Source organism: Mobula hypostoma, chromosome 30 (genome assembly GCF_963921235.1).
Source record: "Mobula hypostoma chromosome 30, sMobHyp1.1, whole genome shotgun sequence".
NCBI lineage: Eukaryota > Metazoa > Chordata > Chondrichthyes > Myliobatiformes > Myliobatidae > Mobula > Mobula hypostoma.
Genome location: NC_086126.1, coordinates 9425878 through 9453038, shown reverse-complemented (window position 1 = coordinate 9453038; position 27161 = coordinate 9425878). Strand labels below are relative to the sequence as shown.

The following is a 27161-nucleotide window of genomic DNA, read 5'->3' as shown; positions in this document are numbered from 1 at the left end:
CCCTGCCGCGTCGTGTTCAAAGTGTCACAGTTAATCTGTTCCGGACCTTGCAATATTTAATTTATGCACTTTAGTTTGTTATTTATGTGTGATTCATCTATAGATTTTATCCTTACCTTCATAAATTATCACGTTATGTGTGTTGAGTGTGTTGAGTGTGCTACTGTGCTTTACACCCTGGTTCGGAGAAACGATGTCGTTTCTCTATACATTATATGGTTATATACATTATATACATGTATATAGTTAAATGACAATAAAATTGACTTGACTTGACTAACCTTTCAGATCTTCATCACCCTAAAAAAACAGGGCATCAATATGGATTACGTTACATAAAGCAAGATCAAGATTCAAGTTTATTTATCATGTGTACATCAACTTCCCTCCAGAACCTCAGAGATCTCGGCCCTCACCCTGACTTGTGCAGATGGATCCTGGACTTCCTGTCAGATCGCCGGCAGGTGGTGAGAGTGGGCTCCTTCACCTCCACCCCTCTGACTCTCGACACGGGAGCCCCTCAGGGCTGCGTACTGCGTCCCCTCCTTTACTCCCTGTATACCCATGACTGTATCGCCACCCACAGCTCCAATCTGCTAATTAAATTTGCCGACGACGCTAAACTGATTGGCTTAATCTCAAATTTTAATGAGGCAGCCTACAGTGAAACAGTCATCACCCTGACATAGTGGTGTCAAGAAAACAACCTCTCCCTCAATGTTGCAAAAACGAAGGAGCTGGTTGTGGACTACGGGAGTAATGGACACAGGCTAACCCCAATGGACATCAATGGACCTGGGGTTAAGAGGGTGAACAGCATACACATCACTGAGGACCTCACGTGGTCGGTACGTACTGGCTGTGTGGTTTAAAAAAAAAACACAACAGCGTCTCTTTCACCTCAGACGGTTGAAGAAGTTCAGCATGAGTCCCCAAATCCTAAGGACTTTCTACAGGGGCACAATTGAGAGCATCCTGACTGGCTGCATTACTGCCTGGTATGGGAACTGTACCTCCCTCAATCGCAGGACTCTGCAGAGAGTGGTGCGGACAGCCCAGCGCATCTGTCGATGTGAACTTCCCACTATTCAGGACATTTACAAGGACAGGTGTGTATAAAGGGCCCGTAGGATCATTGGGGACCCGAGTCACCCCAACCACAAACTGTTCCAGCTGCTACCATCCGGGAAACGGTACCATAGCATAAAAGCCAGGACCAACAGGCTCCGGGACAGCTTCTTCCACCAGGCCATCAGACTGATTAATTCACGCTGATACAATTGTATTTCTAAGCTATATTGTCTATTCTGTTGTATATCTTACTGTACATACTATTTATTACAAATTACTATAATTCATACATTGCTCATTTCAGACAGAGATGTAAAGATTTTTACTCCTCATGTATGTGAAGGATGTAAGAAATGAAGTCAATTCAATTCGAGACATAAATTGAAATGTGTTGCTTGCATTAATAACCAATGCACTCCTGAAGGTGTGCCCGCTAAGTGTCATCACACATTCTGACACCAGCATAGCGTGCCCACAATGCTTCCCCAGAGTAACTCAGACCAAGGGACAAAACAACAACAGCAAAGCAAGCCCTGTTCAGCTCAGGAGTGCCTGCAAAACACTGTCAACAGGATCAAGGCAAACACATCGTTTCAAGCCCACTTTGTGGTTCGAAACTTAGCCTTTACAAAGAGTGAGGTCGAGTGCTAGAAGTGCATTTAGTATCTCTCCATAAAGAAGGTGGAATTTTAATGCAGACAAGTGTGAGGTGTTGCATTTGGTAGGACCAGCCGGGGTAGGTTTTACACAGTGAACGGTAGGGCACTGAGGAGTGTGGTAGAACAAAGGGATCTGGGAATACAGGTCCATAATTCATTGAAAGTGGCGTCACAGGCAGACAGGGTTGTAAAGAAAGCTTTTGGCACTTCAAAATATTGAGTACAAGAGATGGGATGTTATGGTGAAGTTGTATAAGATGTTGGTGAGGCCTAGTATTGTGTGTAGTTTTGGTCACCCGGCTACAGAAAAGATGTAAATAAGGTTGAAAGAGTACAGAGAAAATTTACGAGGATGTTGCTAGGACTGGAGGACCTGAGTTATAAGGAAAGATTGAATGGGTTAGGAGTTTATTCCCTGGAGCGTAGAAGACTGAGAGGAGATTTGATGGAGGTTATACAACATTATGAGGGGTACAGACGGGATAAACGCAAGCAGGCTGTTTTCCACTGACATTGGGTGGAACTACAACTAGAGGTCATGGGTAAAGGGTGAAAGGTTTAAGGGGAAACTCCTTCACTCAGGGGGTGGTGAGACTGTGGATCGAGCCTCCAGCACAAGTGGTGCATGCAAGCTCAATTTCAGTGCTTAAGGGAAGTTTGGATAGGTACATGGATGGTGGGAATATTGAGGGCAATGGTCCCAGTGCAGGCCGATAGGAGTAAGCAGTTTAAGTGTTTCGGCATAGACTAGATGGGCCGAAAGGCTTGTATCTGTGCTGTAATTTTCTATGACTCTTGGGGGGGGGGAGGGGGGGAGGAGTAAGATGGAGTAATGTCCCACTCATCACAACCAATTCTGAATTGTGGTGCCAAATAGCTAGCAAACGAGAACTATAAGACCATAAGATAATAGGAGCAGAAGTAGGCCATTCGGCCCATCAAGTCTGCTCCACCATTCAATCATGGGCTGATCCAGTTCTTCCAGTCATCCTCACTCCCCTGCCTTCACCCCATACCCTTTGATGCCCCGGCTAATCAAGAACCTGTCTACCTCTGCCTTAAATACACCCAATGACTTGGCCTCCACAGCTGCTCGTGGCAACAAATTCCACAAATTTACCACCCTCTCACTAAAGTGATTTCTCCACATCTCAGTTCTAAAAGGACGTCCTTCAATCCTGAAGTTGTGCCCTCTTGTCCTAGAATCCCCTACCATGGGAAATAACTTTGCCATATCTAATCTGTTCAGGCCTTTTAACATTCGGAATGTTTCTATGAGATCCCCCCTCATTCTCCTGAACTCCAGGGAATACAGCCCAAGAGCTGCCAGACATTCCTCATACGGTAACCCTTTCATTCCTGGAATCATTCTCGTGAATCTTCTCTGAACCCTCTCCAACGTCAGTATATCCTTTCTAAAATAAGGAGCCCAAAACTGCACACAATACTCCAAGTGTGGTCTCACGAGTGTATTAAAGGGTCTGACTACAGAATACCCTAGTTAGATGCAACATCTTCAAGGATAACCAGGCTGAAGCTACTGATAGTCTCCATTAGCAAGATGTGGCTGCAAAGTAGTTAAGTTACAGATTTAATATCCAGAATACTCAACTGTTCGCTGAAAAGTTCAAATCCCACCATGGCAATGAAAAGGCTACATCATGTAATGGTGAGTATCAATTTTTTAAAAATATAGTGTTGGCACGTGGCCAAGTGGTTAAGGCGTTCGTCTAGTGATCTGAAGGTCGTGAGTTCGAACCTTGGCTGAGGCAGCGTGTTGTGTCCTTGAGCAAGGTACTTAGCCACACATTGCTCTGCGACGACACCGGTGCCAAGCTGTAAGGGTCCTAATGCCCTTCCCTTGGACAACATTGGTAGCGTGGAGAGGGGAGACTTGCAGCATGGGCAACTGCCAGTCTTCCATACAACCTTGCCCAGGCCTGCGCCCTGGAAACCTTCCAAGGCACAAATCCACGGTCTCACAAGACTAACAGATGCTTATATAGATATCCATCTGGTTGAGCTGAATTCTTCTCCCATTCTTGCCAACATTTTGTCACCGTGCAAAGAGACATCGTCAGTGTGCTGTTGACCGTGGCGTGTCCTCCGAATGCTTGGCCTTTATGTATTGATCAATCAGTTGATTGGTCGTCATTTGTGACGCGGAGAGGAAATCTCGTCACTGATTGGCTGCGTGGCGATCTTTGTGTGCTGTGGTCTGGAATTTTGCCCACATTGGTTTATAAATTGGATCGCGGTCTACACGTCTGTTTACAGAATTGTTCGTGGAAAACCACGCCTCTAGGGATTCTCTTGCACGCCGCGTGTTGGCTTGCGCCATGACTCTCATTGATCCACAGTCAAGTTTGCGCCCCTCACGATCATCTTGAGAATAGACCAGGAGGAGTTGCTCATTCCGCTTCCGAAATGACATCCAATCAGCTGACGGATAAGTACATGAAGGCCAAGCACTTGGAGGACACCCAACAATTGACAGCGCACTGACGACGTCTCCTTGCTCAGTGACAAAACGTTTGTACGCAAATTGCTAAGATTGGAGAACAACTCAGCCCAACTACGGACCACCCAGGCTACTCATTTTCCGAATTATTTCCAGGTATCCACCTGCCTAAACCAGGGTTTCCCAACCTTTTTTACGCCATGAACCCCTACCATTAACAAAGGGGTCCATGAACTCCACATTGGGAACCACTGGAAGACCATCCGGCATAGCAGCAGAATTAGGCCATTCAGCCCATTAGACCTGCTCCGTCATTCCATCATGGTTGATTTACTATCCCTTTCAACCCCATTCTCCTGTGCCTTGGCCCCATAATCTTTGATGTCCTGACTAATCAAGAACCTCCGCTTTAAACATACCCAATGACTTGGTCTCCACCGATGTCTGGTGCAGTGAATGCCACAGATGCATCTTACAAAACGGCAAATCTATGGCTGTTACCCAGTCTATATGTGACTCCAGACCCATTAATGCCTTTGAACTATTTGACAGCTCCTTGGACAGTTTGCAAATGGACCCTGGCAATCTGTAGTTATGCAATGTTCAGTCCAGCTAAGAACAAGTTTTATTTTTTGCCCAGATATTGGTGAACTTACATTTTTTTTAAGACAACCACAATCAAAAATAAATTCAGTCTAACAAGTTCACATTCTTAAATTCCCCATTTGTTCTGGTGGTACTTGAGTTTGTCTCTTGCTTATTAGACCATAAGACACAGGATAAGAACTTGGCCATTTGATCATGGCTGATTTATTTTTCCTTCTCAACCCCATTCTCCTGCTTTCTCCCTGTGACCTTTCAAACCCTGACTAATCAAGAATCTATCAACCTCTGCTTTAAATATACCCAATGACTTTGCCTCCACAGCCACCTGTGGCAATGAATTCCACAGATTCACCACCCTCTGGCTAAAGAAATTCCTCCTCGTCTCCTTCTCTCTATTCTGAGACTGTGCCCTCTGCTCTTAAGACTCCCCCACTATAGGAAACATCCTCTCCACATCCACTTTATCTGTGTCCTCTGGTCCTAGACTCCCCAACTATAGGAAACATCCTCTCCCACATCCACTCTATCTGTGTCCTCTGGTCCTAGACTCCCCCACAATAGGAAACATCCTCTCCACATCCACTCTTTCTGTGTCCTCTGCTCCCAGACTCCCCCAGGATAGCAAACATCCTCTCCACATCCACTCTATCTGTGCCTTATAGGCATCATCCTCTCCCACATCTACTTTGTCTGTGCCCTTTCATCCTAGACTTCCCCACCCATAGGAAACTTCCTCTTGACGTCCACTGTATCTGTATCCTCTAGTCCCAGACTCCCCCCCCCCCATAGGAAACATCCTCTCCACATCTATTCCATCTGTGTCCTCTGGTCCTAGACTCCCCCACTATAGGAAACATCCTCTCCCACATCCACTCCATCTGTGCCCTTTTGTCCTAGACTCCCCTCCATAGGAAACATCCTCTCCACATCCACTCTATCTGTGTCCTCCGCTCCTAGACTCCCCCACTACAGGAAACATCCTCTCCACATCCACTCTATCTGTGCCTTCTGCTCCTAGACTCCCCCACAATAGGAAACATCCTCTCCACATCCACTCTATCAGTGTCCTCTGATCCTACACTCCCCCACTATAGGAAACATCCTCTCCACATCCACTCTATCTGAGTCCTCTGGTCCTAGACTCCCCCACTATAGGAAACATCCTCTCCACATCCACCCTATCGAGCCCTGGATTACTAAGAGGGAGCATAAATACAGTGTGCATTTGTTACACCATGGTACGTTGAAACAGACAGCCTTCTCGGTAATACAATCACTTTCAAAGCTACCTGGAGGAGGTAGACAAATCTTAAATCTTGGTGATGGATGCATCCCATCAAATCCTCCAATCAATAAATTGCTAATCACACATAATATACTGCGGACTTGAGTTAGTTTGATGATCCACACTACATTATCTCAGAGACAGCCACTGAATCCCATCTACCTCTTTCTCTTCCCAGCTCGAACGAGTTAGTCATAACCCACACCGATTAGCCCACATCATAAATGTGAGGTGTTGCACCTTGGTAGGGTAAATGCAGGGAGACAGTACACTGTGTTGCTGATCAGAGAGACCTTGCTCCTTGAAAGTGGCCACACAGGTCGATTGTTGGTTAAGAAGGCTGATGGAATACTTGCTTTTATTAGTCGAGGCACTGAATTCAAAAGTCAAGAGGTTATGTTGCAACTTGATAAAACTCTGGTTAGGCCACATCTGGACTATTGCACACAGTTCTAGTCACCCCACTACAGGAAGGATGTTGGGGCTTTGGAGAGGGTGCAGAAGAGGTTCACCAGGATGCTACCTGGTTTAGAGAGCGTGTGCTATCACGAGAGGCTGGACAAATGGGTTGTTTTCTCTGGAGCGTCGGAGGCTGAGGAGAAATCTGATAGAGGTTTACAAGATGATGAGAGGCAAAGACAGAGTGGACAGGGAGTATCTGTTTCCCAGGGTTGAAATGTTTAATACCAGAGGCAGGCGTTGAAGGTGAGAGGGGGGTAGGTTCAGAGGGCAAGTTTTTCACTCGGAGTGGTGGATGCTTGGAATGTGCTGCCTGGTATGGTGCTGGAGGTAAATACATTAGAGGCTTTTTAAGGGACACACGGATGTAAGGAAGATGGAGGGATGTACACATGGTGTAGGTAGGAGGGTTTTGTTTGGGTGTTTTTGATTTACTTTTCTAGCTGGGTCAGTACAACAATGTGGGCCGAACGGCCTGTTCCTGAGCTGTACTGTTCTGTGTTCTATGTTCCATTGCCCGAAGAGGAAAGGCAGTCTGAGAAAATGTACAGCAAACTACGAGCTAAATAAAAAAACATAAAGAAACTTCAAGGAACTTCTCTGACAAGATGAGAGAGAGCAGGTGGTAAAACTTCAGAACTACTTTTTCCAAACCTGCTGGTATTCCTTCTCCCTGCTCTTGGTCTTTTGCTCCATCGTGCGTCGAGCGCTTTCCGCGTTCTGCCGCTGACAGTTCAGCTCCTCGGAGAGCTGCTTCAACTTCTGCTCAAGGAGTGCGCACTGGAAAATAGATAGATAGATATACTTTATTGATCCTGAGGGTAATTGGGTTCCGTTACAGCAAAGTAAGTCATCAGTCAGGATACCAGAATACCGTCCCACTTCAGCACAACACTTAAAAAAAAGCCGAGTTTATAAATAATGAATAAAAACAATCTTCACTATACATAAATCTATACACACATGCAAAATTGCATTGTTCAGAACTTTCACGAAACCAAACTGGGGAGGGGGAGAGGGAGGGGGAGAGGGAGGGGAAGAGGGAGGGGAAGAGGGAGGGGAAGAGGGAGGGGAAGAGGGAGGGGAAGAGGGAGGGGAAGAGGGAGGGGAAGAGGGAGGGGAAGAGGGAGGGGAAGAGGGAGGGGAAGAGGGAGGGGAAGAGGGAGGGGAAGAGGGAGGGGAAGAGGGAGGGGAAGAGGGAAAGGGGGAGGGAGACAGACAGTCACTGCCTGCAGAAATCTTAGGGGAAATCAGCCCAACCTGCCAGTGAAAGGCAGAAGAACCACCTTGGATATTTTTTCCCTAAAGCTTAATCAAGTTTTGGACAGAGTTTCTTGCAACACAGGCACGAACTATTGTTACTGGTGCTGATTTGCTAAGATTACCTTTATCTGTCACACGTACATCGAAACATACAGTGAAATGCATCGTTTTTGCACCGGCGACCCACACAGTCTGAGGATTGTGCTGGGGGCAGCCCGCAAGTGTTGTCACGCCCCCCCCCCCCCAGCGTGCCCACAGCCTACCAGCCTGAAGCCGTACGTCTTTGGACGGTGGGAGGAAACCGGAGCACCCGGAGGAAACCCAGACGGTCATGGGGAGAGCGTACGCACTCCTTACAGGCAACGGCTGGAAGTGAACCCTTCAGAGCACTGCTGCCCAGAGAAATACATAACGCTTTATGAATTCGCCTGTCACCCTCGCACCGAGGTCATCCTCATCTCGTCTGTATCGTTCAGAGTCTAGAATATTTCCTGCCCTAGCAAGCACACGTACCAAGACGCAGAGAAAAACTTGAGGCACGGTGAATTCCAGCTGCTTCAGTGGAGTGCTGAAACAGCGTTCTCCCTTTGCCTCCGAGCCAACAAGGCCAAGCCCCCCCCGCCCCCTCACACTTCAGCGCTAGCTAAAGGGGGAAGGAAGGTGGAGAAGGGAACCTGCCACCGGTTAAACATGAAATGTTTTCACGCACAACAACCAATTTCTCTGCAGGGAAACGAGTACTGCCTTTTGCAAACCACTGCCGCTAATGAAGATTACCGCCTCCCCAAACAAGGGAGAATCTGCAGATACAGGAATTCCAAAGCAACACACAGACACAACCTCCCCACGACTTTGCCTGATTCGTCTGTAACTCGGCAATAACTTTATTCTGCACTTTACAGTTCTTCACCCAGAAAGGAATAATAAAGAAGCTTCCCGACTTGGCGTGCACGGGCACCTTACTTTATACTTTATTGTTGCCAAACAATTGGTACTAGAATGTACAATCATCACAGCAATATTTGATTCTGTGCTTCACACTCCCTGGATTACAAATATTAAATATTAAAAATATTAAGTTAAAATTAGTAAATATTAAAAATTTAAATTATAAATCATAAATAGAAAATAGAAAAATGAGAAGTAAGGTAGTGCAAAAAAAACTGAGAGGCAGGTCCGGATATTTGGAGGGTACGGCCCAGATCTGGGTCAGGATCCGTTCAGCAGTCTTATCACAGTTGGAAAGAAGCTGTTCCCAATACTTAATGGTATTGGACCATGGTATTAAGATAAAAATGTTGGGAAGCCCTGATTGTCTACTCCCAGTAAATGAATGGCATGAGACAGGTACAGAGTAAACTCTGTGGGAGCAGAGAAACAAATCAAATAATACTGAAAAAAAAATAGTACTGAGAACATGAGTTGTAGAGTCCTCGTGTGCTTTGCCCCCCCCACCCCCACTCCACTCGTTTTACACCGATGACTGTGCGGCTAAGCACAGCTCCAACACCCGTGCACAAGTTTGCTGACGTCGTCACTGCTGAGGGCCAGATCAAAGGTGGTGATGAGTCAGCACACAGGAGGGAGGATGAAAATTTGGCTGAGTGGTACCGTAACACCCTCTCACACAACGTCAGCAAGACCAAGGAGAGATATTTGTAGACTTCAGGAGAAGGATACCAGAGGTCTATGAGGACCAGAAGTAGAGAGGGTTAGCAACTTCAAATTCCTGGGCGTTACTTTTAAGGGGACCTGTCCTGGACCCAGCACGTAAATGGAATTACGGAGACTTGACAAGTAATCAAAAACTTTGATAAACTTCTATAGACGTGTAGTGGAGAGTGTATTGACTGGTCTGTTATAGAAACACCAATGCCCTTGAACAGAAAATCCTACAAAAACTGGTGGATTTAACCCAGTACATCACGAATAAAGCCCTCCCCACCATTGAGAAAATCTACATGAAACACTGTCATAGGGAAGAAGTATCCATTGTCAGAGATCCCCACCACCCAGGCCATGCTCTGTTCTCGCTGCTGCCATCAGGTAGAAGGTACAAGAGCCTCAGGACTCGCACCACCATGTTACTACCCCTCAACCATGAGGCTCCTGAACAAAAGAGGATAACTACACCCATCTATTGAGATGTTCCCACAACCAACAATCTCACTTTAAGGGCTCTTTATCTTGTTATTTCATGTTCTCGTTATCTTTTTGCTACTTATTTACACAGTTTGTTGCCTTCTGCGCTCTGGTTGATCTCTCATTGATCCTGTTAATAGTTATTATTCTGTAGATTTGCTGAGTATACCCCGCAGGAAAATGAATCTAAGATTTGTACATGGTGACATGCACGTGCCCTGATAATAATTTTTACTTTGAACTTTGCACTTTGATACATCGCTGGAACATGTTCCCGTGGCAGCCGGCGAAGTAGGGCGTTGAAAGGGGAAAGACCTCCAATATCTCCAAAGTGGGTCTGAATTTCAAGCTGAGGAAGTGAAAGGCACAATAGCATAATGCAATTACAGCTGGGGGGGGGGGGGTCAGAGTTCAGAGTTCAGAGTTCAAATCCAGCGCCGGCTGTAAGGAGTTGGTACGTTCTCCCCGTGACCAGTTTCCTATCATAGTCCAAAGACGTACCGGTTGCTCGGTTAATTGCTCATTAGGAGGGAGGAGAAGATGGCGGCTCGACGCATCGCGCGCGGCCGTTCCAAATGAATGTTGTATTTGTAAAGTAGGGTGCCGTGCACAATCCGGATTTGATGGAGACAGCCGTCAGAAGCACGGAGGAACATCTGGAGTAACTTCTGAAATGCCCGCTTCACTGCCGCTGCTACTGTGCGATCGAGAATCTCCAGAGACGAAGGCCCCAAATCCTCGGCTTTGCCTATTGCCTGTTGCCGGGGCCGGGGTCGAAACACTCGGCAGAGATGGTGCTCAGTGCTCGGTGTCGGAGAGCTGGTCGGAGGCTCGGAGTTTTCGGACGGACTCGGAGTTGGACTGTGGTCAGATGCTTCCAGGATGCTGCATCGGCAAGTTGGCGGCGCTGGAGGTTCACCGTCTGCGTGAGATGATGGGACTTTCGAGAGACTCTGAGACTTTTACTGTGCCATGGTCTGTTCTTATCAAATTACGGTATTGCTTTGCACTGTTGTAACTATATGTTATAATTATGTGGTTTTTTAAAAGTTTTTAAGTCGGTTTGTCATGTGTTTTTGTGATATCATTCTGGAGAAACACTGTATCATTTCTTAATGCATGCATTACTAAACGACAATAAAAGGGGACTGTGTGTCCTCAATCTAATCTAATCTAATAAATTGTCCCGTGATTAGGCGAGGGTTAAATAGGTGGGTTGCTGGACTTGTTGAGCTGGAAGAGCCTGTTACGCGTTATGTCTCTAAACCAAAACAAAGTCTTATATTTACATTTCAATTGATACTGATTGTTCGGTGTACACAAGCCACGTTGTATGTAGCTGTTGGAATGAGGTGCTGCTGGGCCTGCCAAGAGACGGTCGCACCTTGTTTCTCGCCTGTTCCTGCTGCGCCGCTGCTCGCTCAAGGTCGTCCCTGCTCTTACACAGGGCCGATTCCTTCGCCGCCAGCTCGCCTCTGCATTTCTCCAGCAGCGACTGCGCTTCCTGCAGCTTGTTCAGGTGGTTTTTGATCTCCTTCTCCTGGGACTGAACCCAGAGCTCCAGCTCGGACATCGTACACTGCAGCACTGCGGGAGACGAAAACAAGGAGTAATTGACATCCTGAGAGAGATCTCAACGCACACAAAAATAAAGGTGTTTCGTATGAAAAGTGCTTTGCTCCATATACTGTATGCCAATTCATAATTCACTTAAGACAGAGGCATTATTCTCCCTTAAGTTGCAAGATGTTTCATCAACTCCACAGTTTGCTCAAGGCATTTATGGAAATATTATTTACATAATCTACCTCGTCTTGATTCACTGTGAATCAAATCTCGCACACTTCAAGTCAAGTCAAGTCAAGTCACTTTTTGTTGTCATTTCAACCATAACTGCTGGTACAGAACAGTGTAAAAATGAGACAACGTTCTTCAGGACCATGGTGCTACATAAAACAATACAACAACTACACTGACTACGTAAGAAAAAACACAAAAACTACACTAGACTACAGACCTGCCCAGGACTGCATAAAGTGCACAAAACAGTGTGGACATTACAATAAATAATAAACAAGACAATAGGCACAGCGGAGGGCAGTAGGTTGGTGTCAGTCCAGGCTCTGGGTATTGAGGAGTCTGATGGCTTGGGGGAAGAAACTGTTACATAGTCTGGTCATGAGAGCCTGAATGCTTCGGTGCCTTTTGGCAGATGGCAGGAGGGAGAAGAGTTTGTATGAGCGGTGCGTGGGATCCTTCATAATGCTGTTTGCTTTGCGGATGCAGCACGTGGTGTAAATGTCTGTGACAGCGGGAAGAGAGACCCCGATGATCTCCTCAGCCGACCTCACTATCCGCTGGTGGGTCTTGCGATCCGAGATGGTACAATTTCCGAACCAGGCCGTGATGCAGCTGCTCAGGATGCTCTCAATACAACCTCTGTAGAATGTGCTGCGGATGGGGGGTGGTGGGAGATGGACCCAACTCCTCAACCTAGAACAAGGGCTCCCAACCTTTCCAGCCTTGGACCAATACCATTAAGCAAGGGGTCTGGGGTGAACCCCTGACCCAGAATGTCTTACTCATATACATTAATGAAAGACCATTACAGGAGGGGGAACCCAGAGGCCCATGAGCCTGTACTGATTGGAGTATCAGAGCTGGAGAGCATCACGAAACTTTTAAATTCCACTATCTCAGAGGACCTGTTCTGGACGCCTCATAAATATAATTGCAAAGAAAGCACTTCAGCCCCTCTAATTCCTCAGGAGTCTGTGCAGGTTTGGTACATCATCAAAAACATAGAACATAGAAATCCTACAGCACAATACAGACCCTTCGGCCCACAAAGTTGTGCCGAACATGTCCCTACGTTAGAAATTACTAGGGTTACCCACAGCCCTCTATTTTTCTAAGCTCCATGTACCTATCCAAAAGTCTCTTAAAAGACCCTATCGTATCTGCCTTTACCACCGTTGCCAGCAGCCCATTTCACGCACTCACCACTCTCTACGTAAAAACTTACCTCTGACATCTCCTCTGTACCTACTCCCAAGCACCTTAAACCTGTGCCCTCTTGTGGCAGCCATTTCAGCCCTGGGAAAAAGCCTCTGACTTTCCACACAATCAATGCCTCTCATCATCTTGTACATCTCTATCAGGTCACCTCTCATCCTCCGCTGCTCCAAAGAGAAAAGGCTGAGTTCACTTAACCTATTCTCATAAGGCATGCTCCCCAAACCAGGCAGCATCCTTGTGAATCTCCTCTGCACCCTTTCTATGGCTTCCACATCCTTCCTGTGGTGAGGCGACCAGAACTGAGCACAGTACTCAAAAACCTTGACAAATTCTATGGATGTGTAGTGGAGGGTGTACTGACTGGCTGCATCACGGGAACACCAATGCCTTTGAATGGAAAATCCTACAAAAGGTAGTGGATTCGGCCCAGAAGCCCTCCCAACCATTGAGCACATCTACATGAAACGCTGTCATAGGAAAGCAGCATCCATCATCAGAGATTCCCACCACCCAGGCCGTGCTCTCTTCTCACTGCTGCCATCAGGTAGAAGGTACAGGAGACTCACGACTTACACCACCAGGTTCAAGAACAGTTACTACCCCTCAACCGTCAGGCTCTTGAACAAAAGAGGACAACTGCACTCATTCTACTTCTGGTGTTCCCACAACTAATAGTCTTCATCTCCTGGTCTCATGTTCTCGTTATTTATTGATCTTTTATTTATATTTGTGTTTACACAGTTTGTTGTCTTCTGCACTCTGGTTGATCTTTCATTGATCCTGTTTAGTTACTATTCTATAGATTTGCTGAGTATGTCCGCAGGAAAATGAATCTCAGGGTTGTGTGTGGTGAGTTATCAACTTCAAAGTTTCTGCATAATCACTCAAAGAGTTGAACTGCACCTGCATGTAACAAGAGCTGTATAACTCATCTTCTTCTGCCTTAGGCCATGAACTTATCAATCATCCCTGCTGTGGACCACTTTCTGGAGGTCCAAGACACTGACTTCTACAACGGAGGGATCCATACGCTTGAACGACAGAGACCCTAGCACCTATCCTTGCGTCACGGACCTCCTGCCAGAAAAACAGCCTTCCACCCTTACTCGCTGTCTTCTACGGGCAAGCCAGATCCCAATCCAAAATTGCAGTTTAGCCTGGGTCCTGTGCACCATTACCTTCTGAATCAACCTACCATAAGGGACCTTTACAAATGCCTTATTAAAATCCACATGGATAAGGATCACTGTCGTACCCTCATCAAGTACCTCGTGTCAGTCACCCCCTGAAAAAAGAAAATCAATCAAGTTTGTAAGGTACGAACAGCCCCGCACAAAGCCATGCTGACTGCCCCTAGGCAGGTCGTATCTTTCTGAATGTGCACCCCGCGGTTTTCTCTCCAATAACTTGCTGACCACTGATATGAACCTCGCTGGCCAATATTTATTTGGATTATCCCCTTCTTGAACAAAGGCACAACACTGCCACTCTCCTGTCCTCCAGGACCACACCTATTGCTAGTGAAGACACAAAAGATCCTAGTCAAAGCCCCAGCAAACTCCTCGCTTGCTTCGTTCAATATTCTGGGATACAGAAACATAGAAAACCTACAGCACAATACAGGCCCTTCTGCCCACAATCCTGTGCCGAACATGTACTTACTTTAGAATTACCTAGGGTTACCCATAGCCCTCCATTTTTCTACGCTCCTTGTACCCATCCAGGAGTTTCTTAAAAGACCCTATCATATCCGCCTCTTCCACCGTTGCCAGCAGCCCATTCCACATGCTCACCACTCTTTGCGTAAAAAACTTACCACTGACATCTCCTCTGTACCTACTTCCAAGCACCTTAAAACTGTGCCCTCTTGTGCTAGCCATTTCAGCCCTGGGAAAAAGCCTCTGGCTGTCCACACGATCAATTCCTCTCATCACCTTATACACCTCTATCAGGTCACCTCTCATCCTCCGTCGCTCCAAGGAGAAAAGGCCAAGTTCACTCAACCTATTCTCATAAGGCACGCTGTCCAATCCTTGTAAATCTCCTCTATAGTTTCTACATCCTTCCTGTAGTGAGGTGACCAGAAATGAGCACAGTGAGGTCTGACCAGGGTCCTATGTGCATCAGGTCCAGGGGATTTATCCACCTTAATGCGTTTCTGACGACCCAGCATTACCTGCTCCTTAACCTCAAAAATTAGTGTGTGCAACACACACCAAATGCTGGAGGAACTCAGCAGGTCAGGCATCTATAGATAGTCAACGTTTCAGGCCGAGACCCTTCATCAGGTCAGAGAAGGAACGGGGAAGACACCAGAATACAAAGCTGGGGGTAGGGGACAGAGGCCAGCTGGAAGGTGATAGGTGAAGCCAGGTGGTTGGGAAAGGTCAAGGGCTGGAGAAGAAGGACATAAAAACATAAGAAATAGAAGCAGGAGTCGACCATCTGGCCCGTCAAGCCTGCTCCGCCATTCAATAAGATCATGACTGATCTGGCCATGGACTCATCTCCAACTACCTGCCTTTTCCCTTAATAACCCTTAATTCCCCTAAGGAATCTGATGGGAGAGGTGAGTGGACCATCTTGGCCCATGAGGAGGCCATGGACCGACACGTCAGAACGGGAATGGGAATCAGGGTAAGAACGCCTGGCCACCGGGAAGTCCTGCTAGTGGTGGATGGAGTGGAGGTGCTCGACGAAGTGCCCCCCCCCGATTTACAAGGGGTCTCACCGACGTGGAGGAGGTCGCATCAGACACAATAGGCGAGCCCAGCAGATTCGCAGGTGAAGATTTGCCAGACCTGGCAGGACGGCCTGGGGCCCTGAATGGGGTGAGGGAGGAGGTCTATGGACAGGTGTTAGGGTGCTTGCAGGGATTTGTGTCGGGAGGGAGATTAGTGGGGAGGGACAAACGGACAAGGGAATTGCGGAGGGAGTGCGATCCCTGCGGAAAGGGGCGTGGGGGGAGGGAGGTAAAGGTATGTTTAGTGGTAGGATCCTTGGTGGAAATTGCCGAGGATAATGTGAAATACCCTATTTCCAATTTCTTCTCCTCAGCAAATACCAACCCAAAGCACTCATTCAGTACCCAGCCACTTGCTTGGACTCCAAGTGCAAACTCCCTCCTTTATCCTTGAGTGGACCCAACTTATCCTCTTTCTCTTAGTGTCTGTCTAAGATTTAAATGTAGATTTAAGCATGGTAACAGGCCCATCTGGCCCAACGAGTCCACACCTTCCAATTACACCTACGCGACCAGTTAACCTATTAACCGGTATGTCTTCGGAATGTGGGAGGAAACCAGGTCGCCCGGAGGAAACTCACACAGGGAGAACACACAACCTCCTTCCAAACAGCGGCGGGAATTGAACCCGGGTCACCGTAACGCCAACTGCTACGCCCCAGTGCCTCGGGATTACCCTTGACCTTGCTTGCTAAGGTCAAGTTCAACTTTAGAATATAGATAAGCACATCTTTCCCTCTCCACCCCTCTCCGCTTTCCGCAGGGATCAGTCCCTCCGCGACTCCCTGGTCCACACGTCCCTCCCCACGGATCCCCCGCCCGGCACTTATCCCTGTAAGCGTAAGTGCTACACTTATCCTTACACCTCCTCTCTTGCCACCATTCAGGGCCCCAAACAGTCCTTCCAGGTGAGGCAAGACTTCACTTGTGAGTCTGTTGGGGTCATCTATTGCTCCCGGTGCAGCCTCCTCTACATCGGTGAAACCCGACGCAGATTGGGGGACCGCTTCATCGAGCACCTCCGCTTTGTCCGCCACAACAGACAGGATCTCCCAGTTGCCACCCACATCAACTCTGCTTCCCATTCGGATATGTCCATACATGGCCTCCTCTACTGCCATGATGAGGCTAAACTCAGGTTGGAGGAGCAACACCCCATATACCGTCTAGGTAGTCTCCAGCCCCTTGGTATGAACATAGAATTCTTCAACTTCTGGTAATTCCCTCCCCCTCCCTTCCTCTATCCCTATGTCACTTTGCCCCCTCCCCCAGCTGCCTATCACCTCCCTCATGGTTCCGCCTCCTTCTACTACCCATTGTGTTTTCCCCTATTCCTTCTTCGCCTTTCCTGCCTATCCCCTCCCTGCTTCCCCTCCCCCACCCCTTTACCTTTCCCCTTACTGGTTTTTCACCTGGAACCTACCAGCCTTCTTCCCACCCTCCCTCCACTTTCTTTATAGGGCCTCTGCCCCCTCCCTCTTCAGTCCTGACGAAGGGTTCCGGCCCGAAACATCGACTGATCGTTTCCACGGATGCTGCCCGACCTGCTGAGTTCCTCTAGCGTGTTGTGAGTGTTGCTTTGACCCCAGCATCTGCAGAGTATTTTGTGTCAACTTTAGAATTTCAGCTTCTTCCAAAAAAAAAATTATAGCCGGGATGGAAAAGCTACCCTCTTTGTTCCATACAACCCCTCAGCTCCTTTGAAAAGAAAATGGAAGCAAGTTGCCACTACTAGAAGATTTGTCAAACAGTACCTTGGTTTTCTTTCCTCAGTTCCTGGACTTGCACCCTGACCGACTCTTCCAGGTGGTTGTCCTTGGAATCCAATTCAAGGTGACTGGTCTTGTTGTTCTGCTGTGGGCTCCTGGGATTGTGGTACAGGGATGCCCTTGGCTGTTCCCACGGGAACACAGAGGAAGAGGATCCGTGTCTAACCGGACTCTCAGCCACCTGAGCGGGTGCTTTCTCCTGCTGCCAGGAGAAGGTGGAGGCTCTGATCTGCTGCGGAGCACTTTCGCGATGGTTCTTGTTGCTGCTGAATTGCAACTGTTGAACCTTGGGCAGGAGAACATTCAATGAACAAACACACCTTGGGCAGCAGCAGTAGACCATGGCACCTGCAAAAGACTTAACAGCGTCTCTTCACCGCCCCCCCCCGCCCCATAACCTGAAAGCAGGGTGAGGGGTTGGGTGAAATTAAGCATACGGTGTTGGAACTGGGACACTGCAGAGCATCGGCATGCCAGACACATCTTAATTCACCGGGACAAAATAAATACTGGAGTCCCACTTCCTGACAGCGTCCCTCCAAAATCGCACAACGCAAAGGAAGTCTGAAGCAGGATTATTAATTCTTTCACAGTACAAGGAAATGCAAAGTTACTGGAGGAATCACTAACAGAACAAGATCTGCAGACGCTGGAAATCCAAAGCAACACACACAAAATGCTTACATTGCGTTGGTTCCTAATGCAAAAAAAAACCATTTATGCATTTCACTTTACGTTTTGATGTACGTGTGGCAGATGAATGAATCTGAATCCAAAGCAACACACACACACAAAACGCTGGAGGAATTCAGCAGGCTAGGCAGCATCTATGGAAATGAATAAACAGCCAACGTTCCGGGCTGGGACCCTTCATCGGGACTAGACAGGAATGGGGAAGAAGTCAGAGTAAGAAGGTGGGGAGAGGGGGAGGAAGAAGTACAAGGTGGTAGAAACATAGAAACATAGAAAATAGGTGCAGGAGTAGGCCATTCGGCCCTTCGAGCCTGCACCGCCATTTATTATGACCATGGCTGATCATCCAACTCAGAACCCCGCCCCAGCCTTCCCTCCATACCCCCTGATCCCCGTAGCCACAAGGGCCATATCTAACTCCCTCTTAAATATAGCCAATGAACTGGCCTCAACTGTTTCCTGTGGCAGAGAATTCCACAGATTCACCACTCTCTGTGTGAAGAAGTTTTTCCTAATCTCGGTCCTAAAAGGCTTCCCCTCTATCCTCAAACTGTGGCCCCTCGTTCTGGACTTCCCCAACATCAGGAACAATCTTCCTGCATCTAGCCTGTCCAATCCCTTTAGGATCTTATACGTTTCAATCAGATCCCCCCTCAATCTTCTAAATTCCAACGAGTACAAGCCCAGTTCATCCAGTCTTTCTTCATATGAAAGTCCTGCCATCCCAGGAATCAATCTGGTGAACCTTCTTTGTACTCTCTCTAAGGCAAGGATGTCTTTCCTCAGATTAGGGGACCAAAACTGCACACAATACTCCAGGTGTGGTCTCACCAAGGCCTTGTACAACTGCAGTAGTACCTCCCTGCTCCTGTACTCGAATCCTCTCGCTATAAATGCCAGCATACCATTCGCCTTTTTCACCACCTGCTGTACCTGCATGCCCACTTTCAATGACTGGTGTATAATGACACCCAGCTCTCGTTGCACCTCCCCTTTTCCTAATCGGCCACCATTCAGATAATAATCTGTTTTCCTATTTTTGCCACCCAAGTGGATAACTTCACATTTATCCACATTAAATTGCATCTGCCATGAATTTGCCCACTCACCCAACCTATCCAAGTCACCCTGCATCCTCTTAGCATCCTCCTCACAGCTAACACTGCCACCCAGCTTCGTGTCATCCGCAAACTTGGAGATGCTGCATTTAATTCCCTCATAGAAACATAGAAAATAGGTGCAGGAGTAGGCCATTCGGCCCTTCGAGCCTGCACCGCCATTTATTATGACCATGGCTGATCATCCAACTCAGAACCCCGCCCCAGCCTTCCCTCCATACCCCCTGATCCCCGTAGCCACAAGGGCCATATCTAACTCCCTCTTAAATATAGCCAATGAACTGGCCTCAACTGTTTCCTGTGGCAGAGAATTCCACAGATTCACCACTCTCTGTGTGAAGAAGTTTTTCCTAATCTCGGTCCTAAAAGGCTTCCCCTCTATCCTCAAACTGTGGCCCCTCGTTCTGGACTTCCCCAACATCAGGAACAATCTTCCTGCATCTAGCCTGTCCAATCCCTTTAGGATCTTATACGTTTCAATCAGATCCCCCCTCAATCTTCTAAATTCTAAATTGGTAGGTGATAGGTGAAACCGGGAGAGGGGGAAGGAGGGTGAAGTAAAGAGCTGGGCAGTTAATTGGTGAAAGAGATATAGGGTTGGAGAAGGGGGAATCTGTTAGGGGAGGGTAGAAGACCGGGAAAGAAAGGGAAGGGGGAGGAGCACCAGAGGGAGGTGACAGGCAGGTAAGGAGATGCAGTGAGAGAAGGAAATGGAATGGGGAATGGTGAAGGGGAGAGGGGCAATTACCAGAAATTAGAGAAATCAATGCTCATGCCATCAGGTTGGAGGCTATCCAGACGGACAGACAGGCAGTTGCTCCTCCAACCTGAGTGTGGCCTCATCGCAGCAGTAGAGGAGGCCATGGACCGACATGTCGGAATGGGGATGGGAAGTGGAATTATAATGAGTTGGCCACTGGGAGATTCGAATTTTTCTGGTAGGTGCTCGGCGAAGCGGTGTCTCAATCTACGTCGGGTCTCACCGATATACAGGAGGCCACATATGACCCCAACGGCTTCACGGATAAAGTGTTGCCTCATCTGGAGAACTGTTTGTGGCCCTGAAGGGTGGTGATGTAGGAGGTGTAGGGGCAGGTGTAGCACTTGTTCCACTTGCAAGGATAAGTGCCAGGAGGGAGATCAGTGGGGAGGGACGAGTGGACAAGGGAGCGATCCCTGCAGAAAGCAGAAAATGGGAGGAAGAAAAGATGTGCTCGGTGGTGGGATCCCACTGGAGATGGCAGAAGTTCCGGAGAATTATGTGCTGGACGTGGAGGCTGGTGGGGTGGTAGGTGAGGACAAGAGGAACCCTATCCCTGGTGGAGTGGTGGGAGGATGGGGTGAGGGCAGACGTGTGCGAAGTGGAAGAGATGCGATTGAGGGCAGCGTTGATGGTGGAGGGAGGGAAGCACCTTTCTTTGAAGAAAGGGACATCCCAGTAATTCTAGAATGAGAATACTCAATCCCTGCACAGACTCAACAGTGGGAAAGAAGGAAAATGGTAAAATTCGACCAGTGGGTAGGAATATAAACCCAAATGGTAGCAGCAAGCAGTGAAGTGCTAACAGCTGTCCTTTCTAGCTACTCGCGCTGTAGTGGCACTCCCTGGTAGCGGGTTGACACTATGTGCTCTGGTGTTATCAAAATAGGAAAGCATAGGCAAAACAAAATGATAACTTTATTATGCAATCAAGTACCAGCACTTACCATTGAAGACGATGCTTTATATGGTGTGTTTTGCTAACTTTGGACGCACTAACAAGCTGTTCTACTTTGTTCTAAATGGTGAATACAGCCCAACCCTTCACAGGAAAGGGCCCTCCCCACCATTGAGCACTGACACCAGAAAGCAGCATCTATCATCAAAGACCACCCCCGCCCCCCCCCACCGCACCGTCCGGCCCATGCTCTCTTCTTGCTGCTGCCATCGGTGAGCCTTGGGTCCTGTACCCCCACCAGGTTCAGGCACAGCTATTACTCCTGAACCAGCCTGGATAACCTCACTCACCTCAACAATGAACCGGCCCCACATTTGTGGACCCACTGCCAAGTACTCTACAACCCAGGGCGTGGAAGGTTACGGGGAGAAGGCCGGAGAATAGCGTTGAGAGGGGAGTGGACCAGCCACAATGAAATGGCGGGGCAGACTCGATGGGCCAAATGGCCTAATTCTGCTCCTATTATCTTATGGTCATAACTCGTCAAGTCAAGTCAAGTGACTTTTTATTGTCATTTTGACCATAACCGCTGGTACAGTACACAGTAAAAACCAGACAACGTTTTTCAGGACCATGGTGCTACATAGTCATAGTCATACTTTATTGATCCCCAGGGAAATTGGTTTTCGTTACAGTTGCACCATAAATAATTAAATAGTAATAAAACCATAAATAATTAAATAGTAATATGTAAATTATGCCAGGAAATAAGTCCAGGACCAGCCTATTGGCGCAGGGTGTCTGACCCTCCAAGAGAGGAGTTGTAAAGTTTGATGGCCACAGGCAGGAATGACTTCCCATGACATTCAGTGTTGCATTCTGGTGGAATGAGTCTCTGGCTGAATGTACTCCTGTGCCCACCCAGTACATTATGTAGTGGATGGGAGACATTGTCCAAGACGGCATGCAACTTGAAACAATACAAAAACCACACTGAACTGCGTAAAACAACACAGAAACTACACTAGACTACAGACCTACCCAGGACTGCATAAGGTGCACAAAACAGTGCAGACATTGCAATAAATGATAAACAAGACAATAGGCACAGTACAGGGCAGCAGGTCGGTGTCAGTCCCGGCTCTAGGTATTGAGGAGTCTGATGGCTTGGGGTCTGATGTCCTCAATATTATTTATTAATTATTACTTTTGTATTTGCACAAGTCCGTCTTCTTTTGCACACTTGTCGTTAGTCTATGTGTGTAGTTTCTCACTGATTCTACTGTGATTCTTTGTACCTACTGTGAATGCCCGCAAGAAAATGAATCTCAGGCTAGTGCATGGTGACATACACGTACTTTGATGATAGATTTATTTTGAACTTTGAATCTCGTTGGGAGGACCGAATAACAGGAAATTCCAGGCTTTAGACCAGCAACCGGAAAAAAAGTTTTCCCCAAGACCACGAAAGTTGACCAAAGTCAATAGTTCTCTGAAGCCAGAGAGGGAGAGCGTGAGAAACAAAAAAAACTCCTGCTGTGATCTGGTTAGGAAGGAAGATTCCTGAGAGTGGGGCCAAGTTTTTAAAAGCTTCCACAAGAGGAAGACTATAAACTAGTTTGAGTCGTAGTCAAAGACACTTTGTGACCTTGCACAAAAATGGATAAGGAGAACGGTCAACAGGTCAGGAAGCATCTTGGTAGAAAGAAACTATGTCAATGTTCCAATTCTTTCTCCATAGATGCCATCTCACCAACTCAGCCTTTCTATTCTTGTTATTTAAGGTTTCCAATGACGATAATCCAACGATTGACTATTTGGAAATGCCAACTGATTACCTATCCCACCCAGCGCCATTAGCTGTTCGGGCATAATCCTGGAGTTAGAGTATGTGGCAAAATATTAACTTTGGCAGCCAATATTCAGACCCGAACCTGTATTGTAGATTAAGTTTAAAATGCAGTCCTGGACAACAGCTTCCAGGAGCTGTGGACGCCAGTTAATTGAAAACCAGACAATGCTGATTTGACGTTCATTTTGGGTGTCTGGAGTGTGGGTGCGAAGGAGGAGGTGGTGTGAAAACTATATGCAATTCAAAGGAAGCACTGTAGACACATTGTAACTATAGAATTGTCCTTTGATCTTCAGTATATGTCATGCAATATTGGGTCAACAGGCCTCTACCTCCGAAAGGGTCGCAATATGATGCCTGCTGCTCTTTTTTTTATTGAATAAAACACTTCTATATCTACCAGCTTCAGTCTCTCCCTGGTGACTTTTCCCATCTCACCTGACTCCTGGTTCCCGTGATCCCTTCCGACTCACCCAACTGCGCCACCTGCACTCCCCCCCCCCCCCCCTTTGAACTCAACTGGTTCGGATGCCTATGCTCCCTTTCTTCCTTTTGTTCTTTTCTGGCGTGTGCCTGCGTGCGTGCGAGTCCGTGCGTACATCTGTGATGATGTTTTATTTCACGGCTTTTACAAGGCGCAGAGCGAGAGAGACCGTGTGGCGTGCCACTCCTCCTATGCTCCCTTGCAACATCCACTGAAAAATCTTCCGTGTTACAAAAAGCGAATTAAAAATACGTCGCAGTCCAGAAAGTCTGCTGGACTAAAGTCCTGAGAATACCAGATTAATGGAGTCTTGTTATACTTTGCTTTTCAACTCAGACAATTCATACGATGTTTAGGACTATTAGCCGGTTGCTGTTAATATCGTTAGCACTATTAACATTTTGACTGCAGTTCATCCCTCTTTGAATCTGCATCAAAGTAAAGGGGAGCCACAGTAATGTAGCCGCTAGCGCGACGCTTTTACAATCCGGGAATTCCGGAGTTCAATTCCTGCCGCTGTCTGTAAGGAGTCTGGACGTTCTCCCCGTGAACATGTGGGGGTTTCCTCCCACAGTCTAAAGACGTACTGGTTGGTAGGTGAATTGGTCATACTCATAGTCATAGTAGTCATACTGAATACTTCACAAGTAGTCATTGTGAATTGTCCGGTGATTAGGTCAGGGTTAAATAGACGGGATGCTGGGCGGAGTGAGCCATTGTGCAGGAGGGGCCTGTTCTGTATTTTATCCCTAAATAAATAAACTAAATAAGATGTAATAACGTCAGACTAATGGACTTCTTCAAACCATTGGATGTTCCCCTTATTAACACACAAAGAAACTTTTTAATATACTCGTACACAACAGTAGAGTACATTTTCCCATTACCCTGGTGAGCTTTTAAGTGGGCAGGAAATAAACAAGCACTCAAGACCCAGATGCTAACTGTAAAAATTTACCCACGTTCCTGACCCCTGGTGTCTCGGGCCCCACACACCCTGCTTGAACTCTCTCTGAGCGCTGGCTCACAGTCTGGAGGAGCGTGAGCCTGATCCAGGCCATCAGGCTCCCCGGGTATTCGAATGGCAGGCTATTGTGAACACACACACACACACACAATGCTGGAGGAACTCACCAAGCCAGGCAGCGTCTATGGAGAGGAATAAACAGTTGGCCACGCTCAGTTTGGAGGAGCAACACCTTGTATTCCATTGGGTAACCTCCAAGCCGCAGGCATGAACATCAATTTCTCAGTGACTTGGTCCCCTCCTCTTCTCTCTTTTTCCGTTCCCCATTCCAGTCCTCACCCCAGCCCGTCTCTTCTCCTTACACACCAATCACCTCTCTCTGGAGCCCCTCACCCTTCACTTTCTTCCATGGTCCACTGTCCTCACCTATCAGATTCCTCCTTCTTCAGCCCTTTCCCTCTTCCACCTATCACCTCCCAGCTTCTTACTTTGTCTCCCCCTCACCTGGTTTCAAGTGTCACCTGTCTCCTTGCACTCCTTCACCTTCCCCCACCTTTTGTTTTCTGGCTTCTTTGCCTCCTCCCCTTTCACCTCCCAGCTACTTGCTTCATCCCTCCTCCCCCACCCACCCCACTTCCTCCTCACCAGGCCTCAAGTATCACCTGCCAGCTAGCACTCCTTTCCTTCCCACCCCCCCCCCACCTTCCTATTCTGGCTTCTTCCCCCCTTCCTTTCCAGTCCAGATGAAGGGTCCCGGCCCGAAACGTCAACTGGTTATTCCCCTCCATAGATGCCGCCTGACCTTCCGAGTTCCTCCAGTGTCTTTGTAGTGCGTTGTCAACATTTCCAGCATTTGCAGAAGCTCACGTTTTGGAATTGTGGCCTGTTGGTCAGGCTGCCGTATTTGTGACACAAGGACCCCCCCATCAAATAAAAACATGCAAGATCCACATAATTTTAGCTGAACACTAACCTGCAGCTTCAATGCTTTCACTTCAGAACTCAGCCGTTTCTTCTCCTCTACCTCCCGGCTGTATTTCCCTTGCAGTTCAACCCACTTCGGATCTGCGTCAAAATAAAGAAGCCACAAATTGCAGAGGGTACTTCATGATTTGCAGCTCCCAAACCCTACAAACCCACAACACCTTCCAGCTAGGAGGACGAGCAACGGGCCGCATGGGACTGACATCAAATCACCACCTAACACGCTGAGAATTCTTACTCAATCGTTTTTTTTTTATTGAGATGTAGCAATGCCTCGATTTAATCCCACCCTAACCACAAGGCAACATACAAAAACCAATTAACTTACCAACCGGTTCATCTTTGGACTGTGGGAGGAAACCGGAGCACCCAGAGGAAACCCACCCGGTCACAGGGAGAACGTACAAACTCCTTATAGGCAGCGGCGGGAATTGAACCCGGGTCTCCGGGACAGTAAAGCGTTGTGCTAACCACTATGCTACCATGCCCCCCCCCTCAAGTGTCACACACTCCAGTGAAGTCCTGGAACTCCCAACCCGTGACAGTGGAAGCACCTTTTCCACAAGAGTTGAAGACGGAACACTCACCACCTCAAAGGGACAATTAGGAATAGAGAAATAACTTCAGGCTGAGCCAGTGTGTCCATATTCCTCAATGTTAATAGTTCCTTAAGGGTGCTATAGCCAGGGGTGGTAATGGGGATAATACCCCCAGTGGTGTGCGCCTCAAATAGCCTCTGACAACCAAGTCCAGCTCCCGGCCTTCACCTGTGGTTTAGCTACTAAGCCCAGCAGAACAGTTTCTACTGACAGGAGAAGGGGCAAAGGCGGGTTACTGGTGCCTTAAAACCAGTCACTCCGGGCAGATGGGGCTCATCAGCCGTGGTCGGCAGCTCCCCTAGGAGAAGGAAAACTCTGATCTCAAGTCTCCCCTGTCTTGCGGCTGTACCCACTCCTGGGGAAGACTTCAGGAGTAAACTCCCCGAGGGTAAAAAATCCGGAGCTGGACTCCCTAAGGCAGTCTTACGTTGAGTTCAACGCTGACCAGCGACTCCTGCGACGCTGCTGGTGCCAAAATGTACCGGTCTCTGCCGTTCCTTTGGATTATCAGATGTGTGTGGGGTAGTAGCAGCTTGCTCTCCATATCGTACTGCCCTGGCTTGCGTATCTACACAGCTAGGACATCCTGACCAATGGAGGCCTCAGAGATAGAAGTTTGTAAAGTTATAAGAAGCACATTAAGAGACATAGAGTCAGAATCCTTTCCCCCCCCAGAGCAGAAATATTAAATACTAGAGAACACGTATTTAGAATGGGAGGGCGGGGGAAAGTTTAAAGGAGAGGTACGGGGAAAGTATTTATTTCTCTACTCCGCACAGAGAGTGTGTTGCTCAGATTGCACAGGGGTGGTAGAGCAAGTAGGTAGAATAATGACATTTAAGAGGCTTTTAGATAGGCACGTTAACGTGCAGAGTATGGAGAAATGTGGGTCATAATCAGGCAGAAGGGATAAGCTTAATTATGCATCACGTTCATGATGCATAATTAAGCATCACGTTTATGAGCTGAAGAATTATTTCAGTGCCGGACATGGCAATTTTAAGAGAGCCCCAAAACAAGATGGGATTGGGTGGTCGTGAGACTCTACACCCCCTCCCTCGCACGCAGAAACACATTTCAACTTAACCCAAGGCTCAGAGGATTTAAGGTTCTTCCTTTGACTGACTTTGGGGATAGCTAAACTTGTCAACGTTAAAGCCTTCAAATGCCACAAAACTGCACGGCTGCCTCATTTTATTACAGCTGCTTGGAGACCAGGGACCACAAGCCGGTTACACAGCTCACACAAGATCTCCAAGGCAGTAGCTAACCCAGTAAGCCGAGTTTCCCATGAATCTGAGCACAGGATTAAAGCTTCCGTAACCCAAAT

The 27161-nt window shown here is 47.6% G+C and overlaps 1 protein-coding gene across 3 annotated transcripts in view; it reads right to left on the bottom strand.

Moving 5' to 3' along the window:
* Positions 1 to 27161, bottom strand: part of LOC134339539 (centromere protein F-like) — a 123030-nt gene that overhangs the window by 54398 nt on the left and 41471 nt on the right. For 2 of the 3 annotated variants that reach the window (XM_063036147.1, XM_063036146.1), the window contains exons 5-8: positions 25222 to 25313; positions 17462 to 17762; positions 11331 to 11533; positions 7196 to 7321 (exon numbers count right to left, since the gene is read on the bottom strand). In XM_063036147.1, coding sequence (XP_062892217.1) covers positions 7196 to 7321; positions 11331 to 11533; positions 17462 to 17762; positions 25222 to 25313 — 722 coding nt within the window. The remainder of the gene's footprint in view (positions 1 to 7195; positions 7322 to 11330; positions 11534 to 17461; positions 17763 to 25221; positions 25314 to 27161) is intronic. The other variant, XM_063036149.1, reaches the window with a different exon arrangement.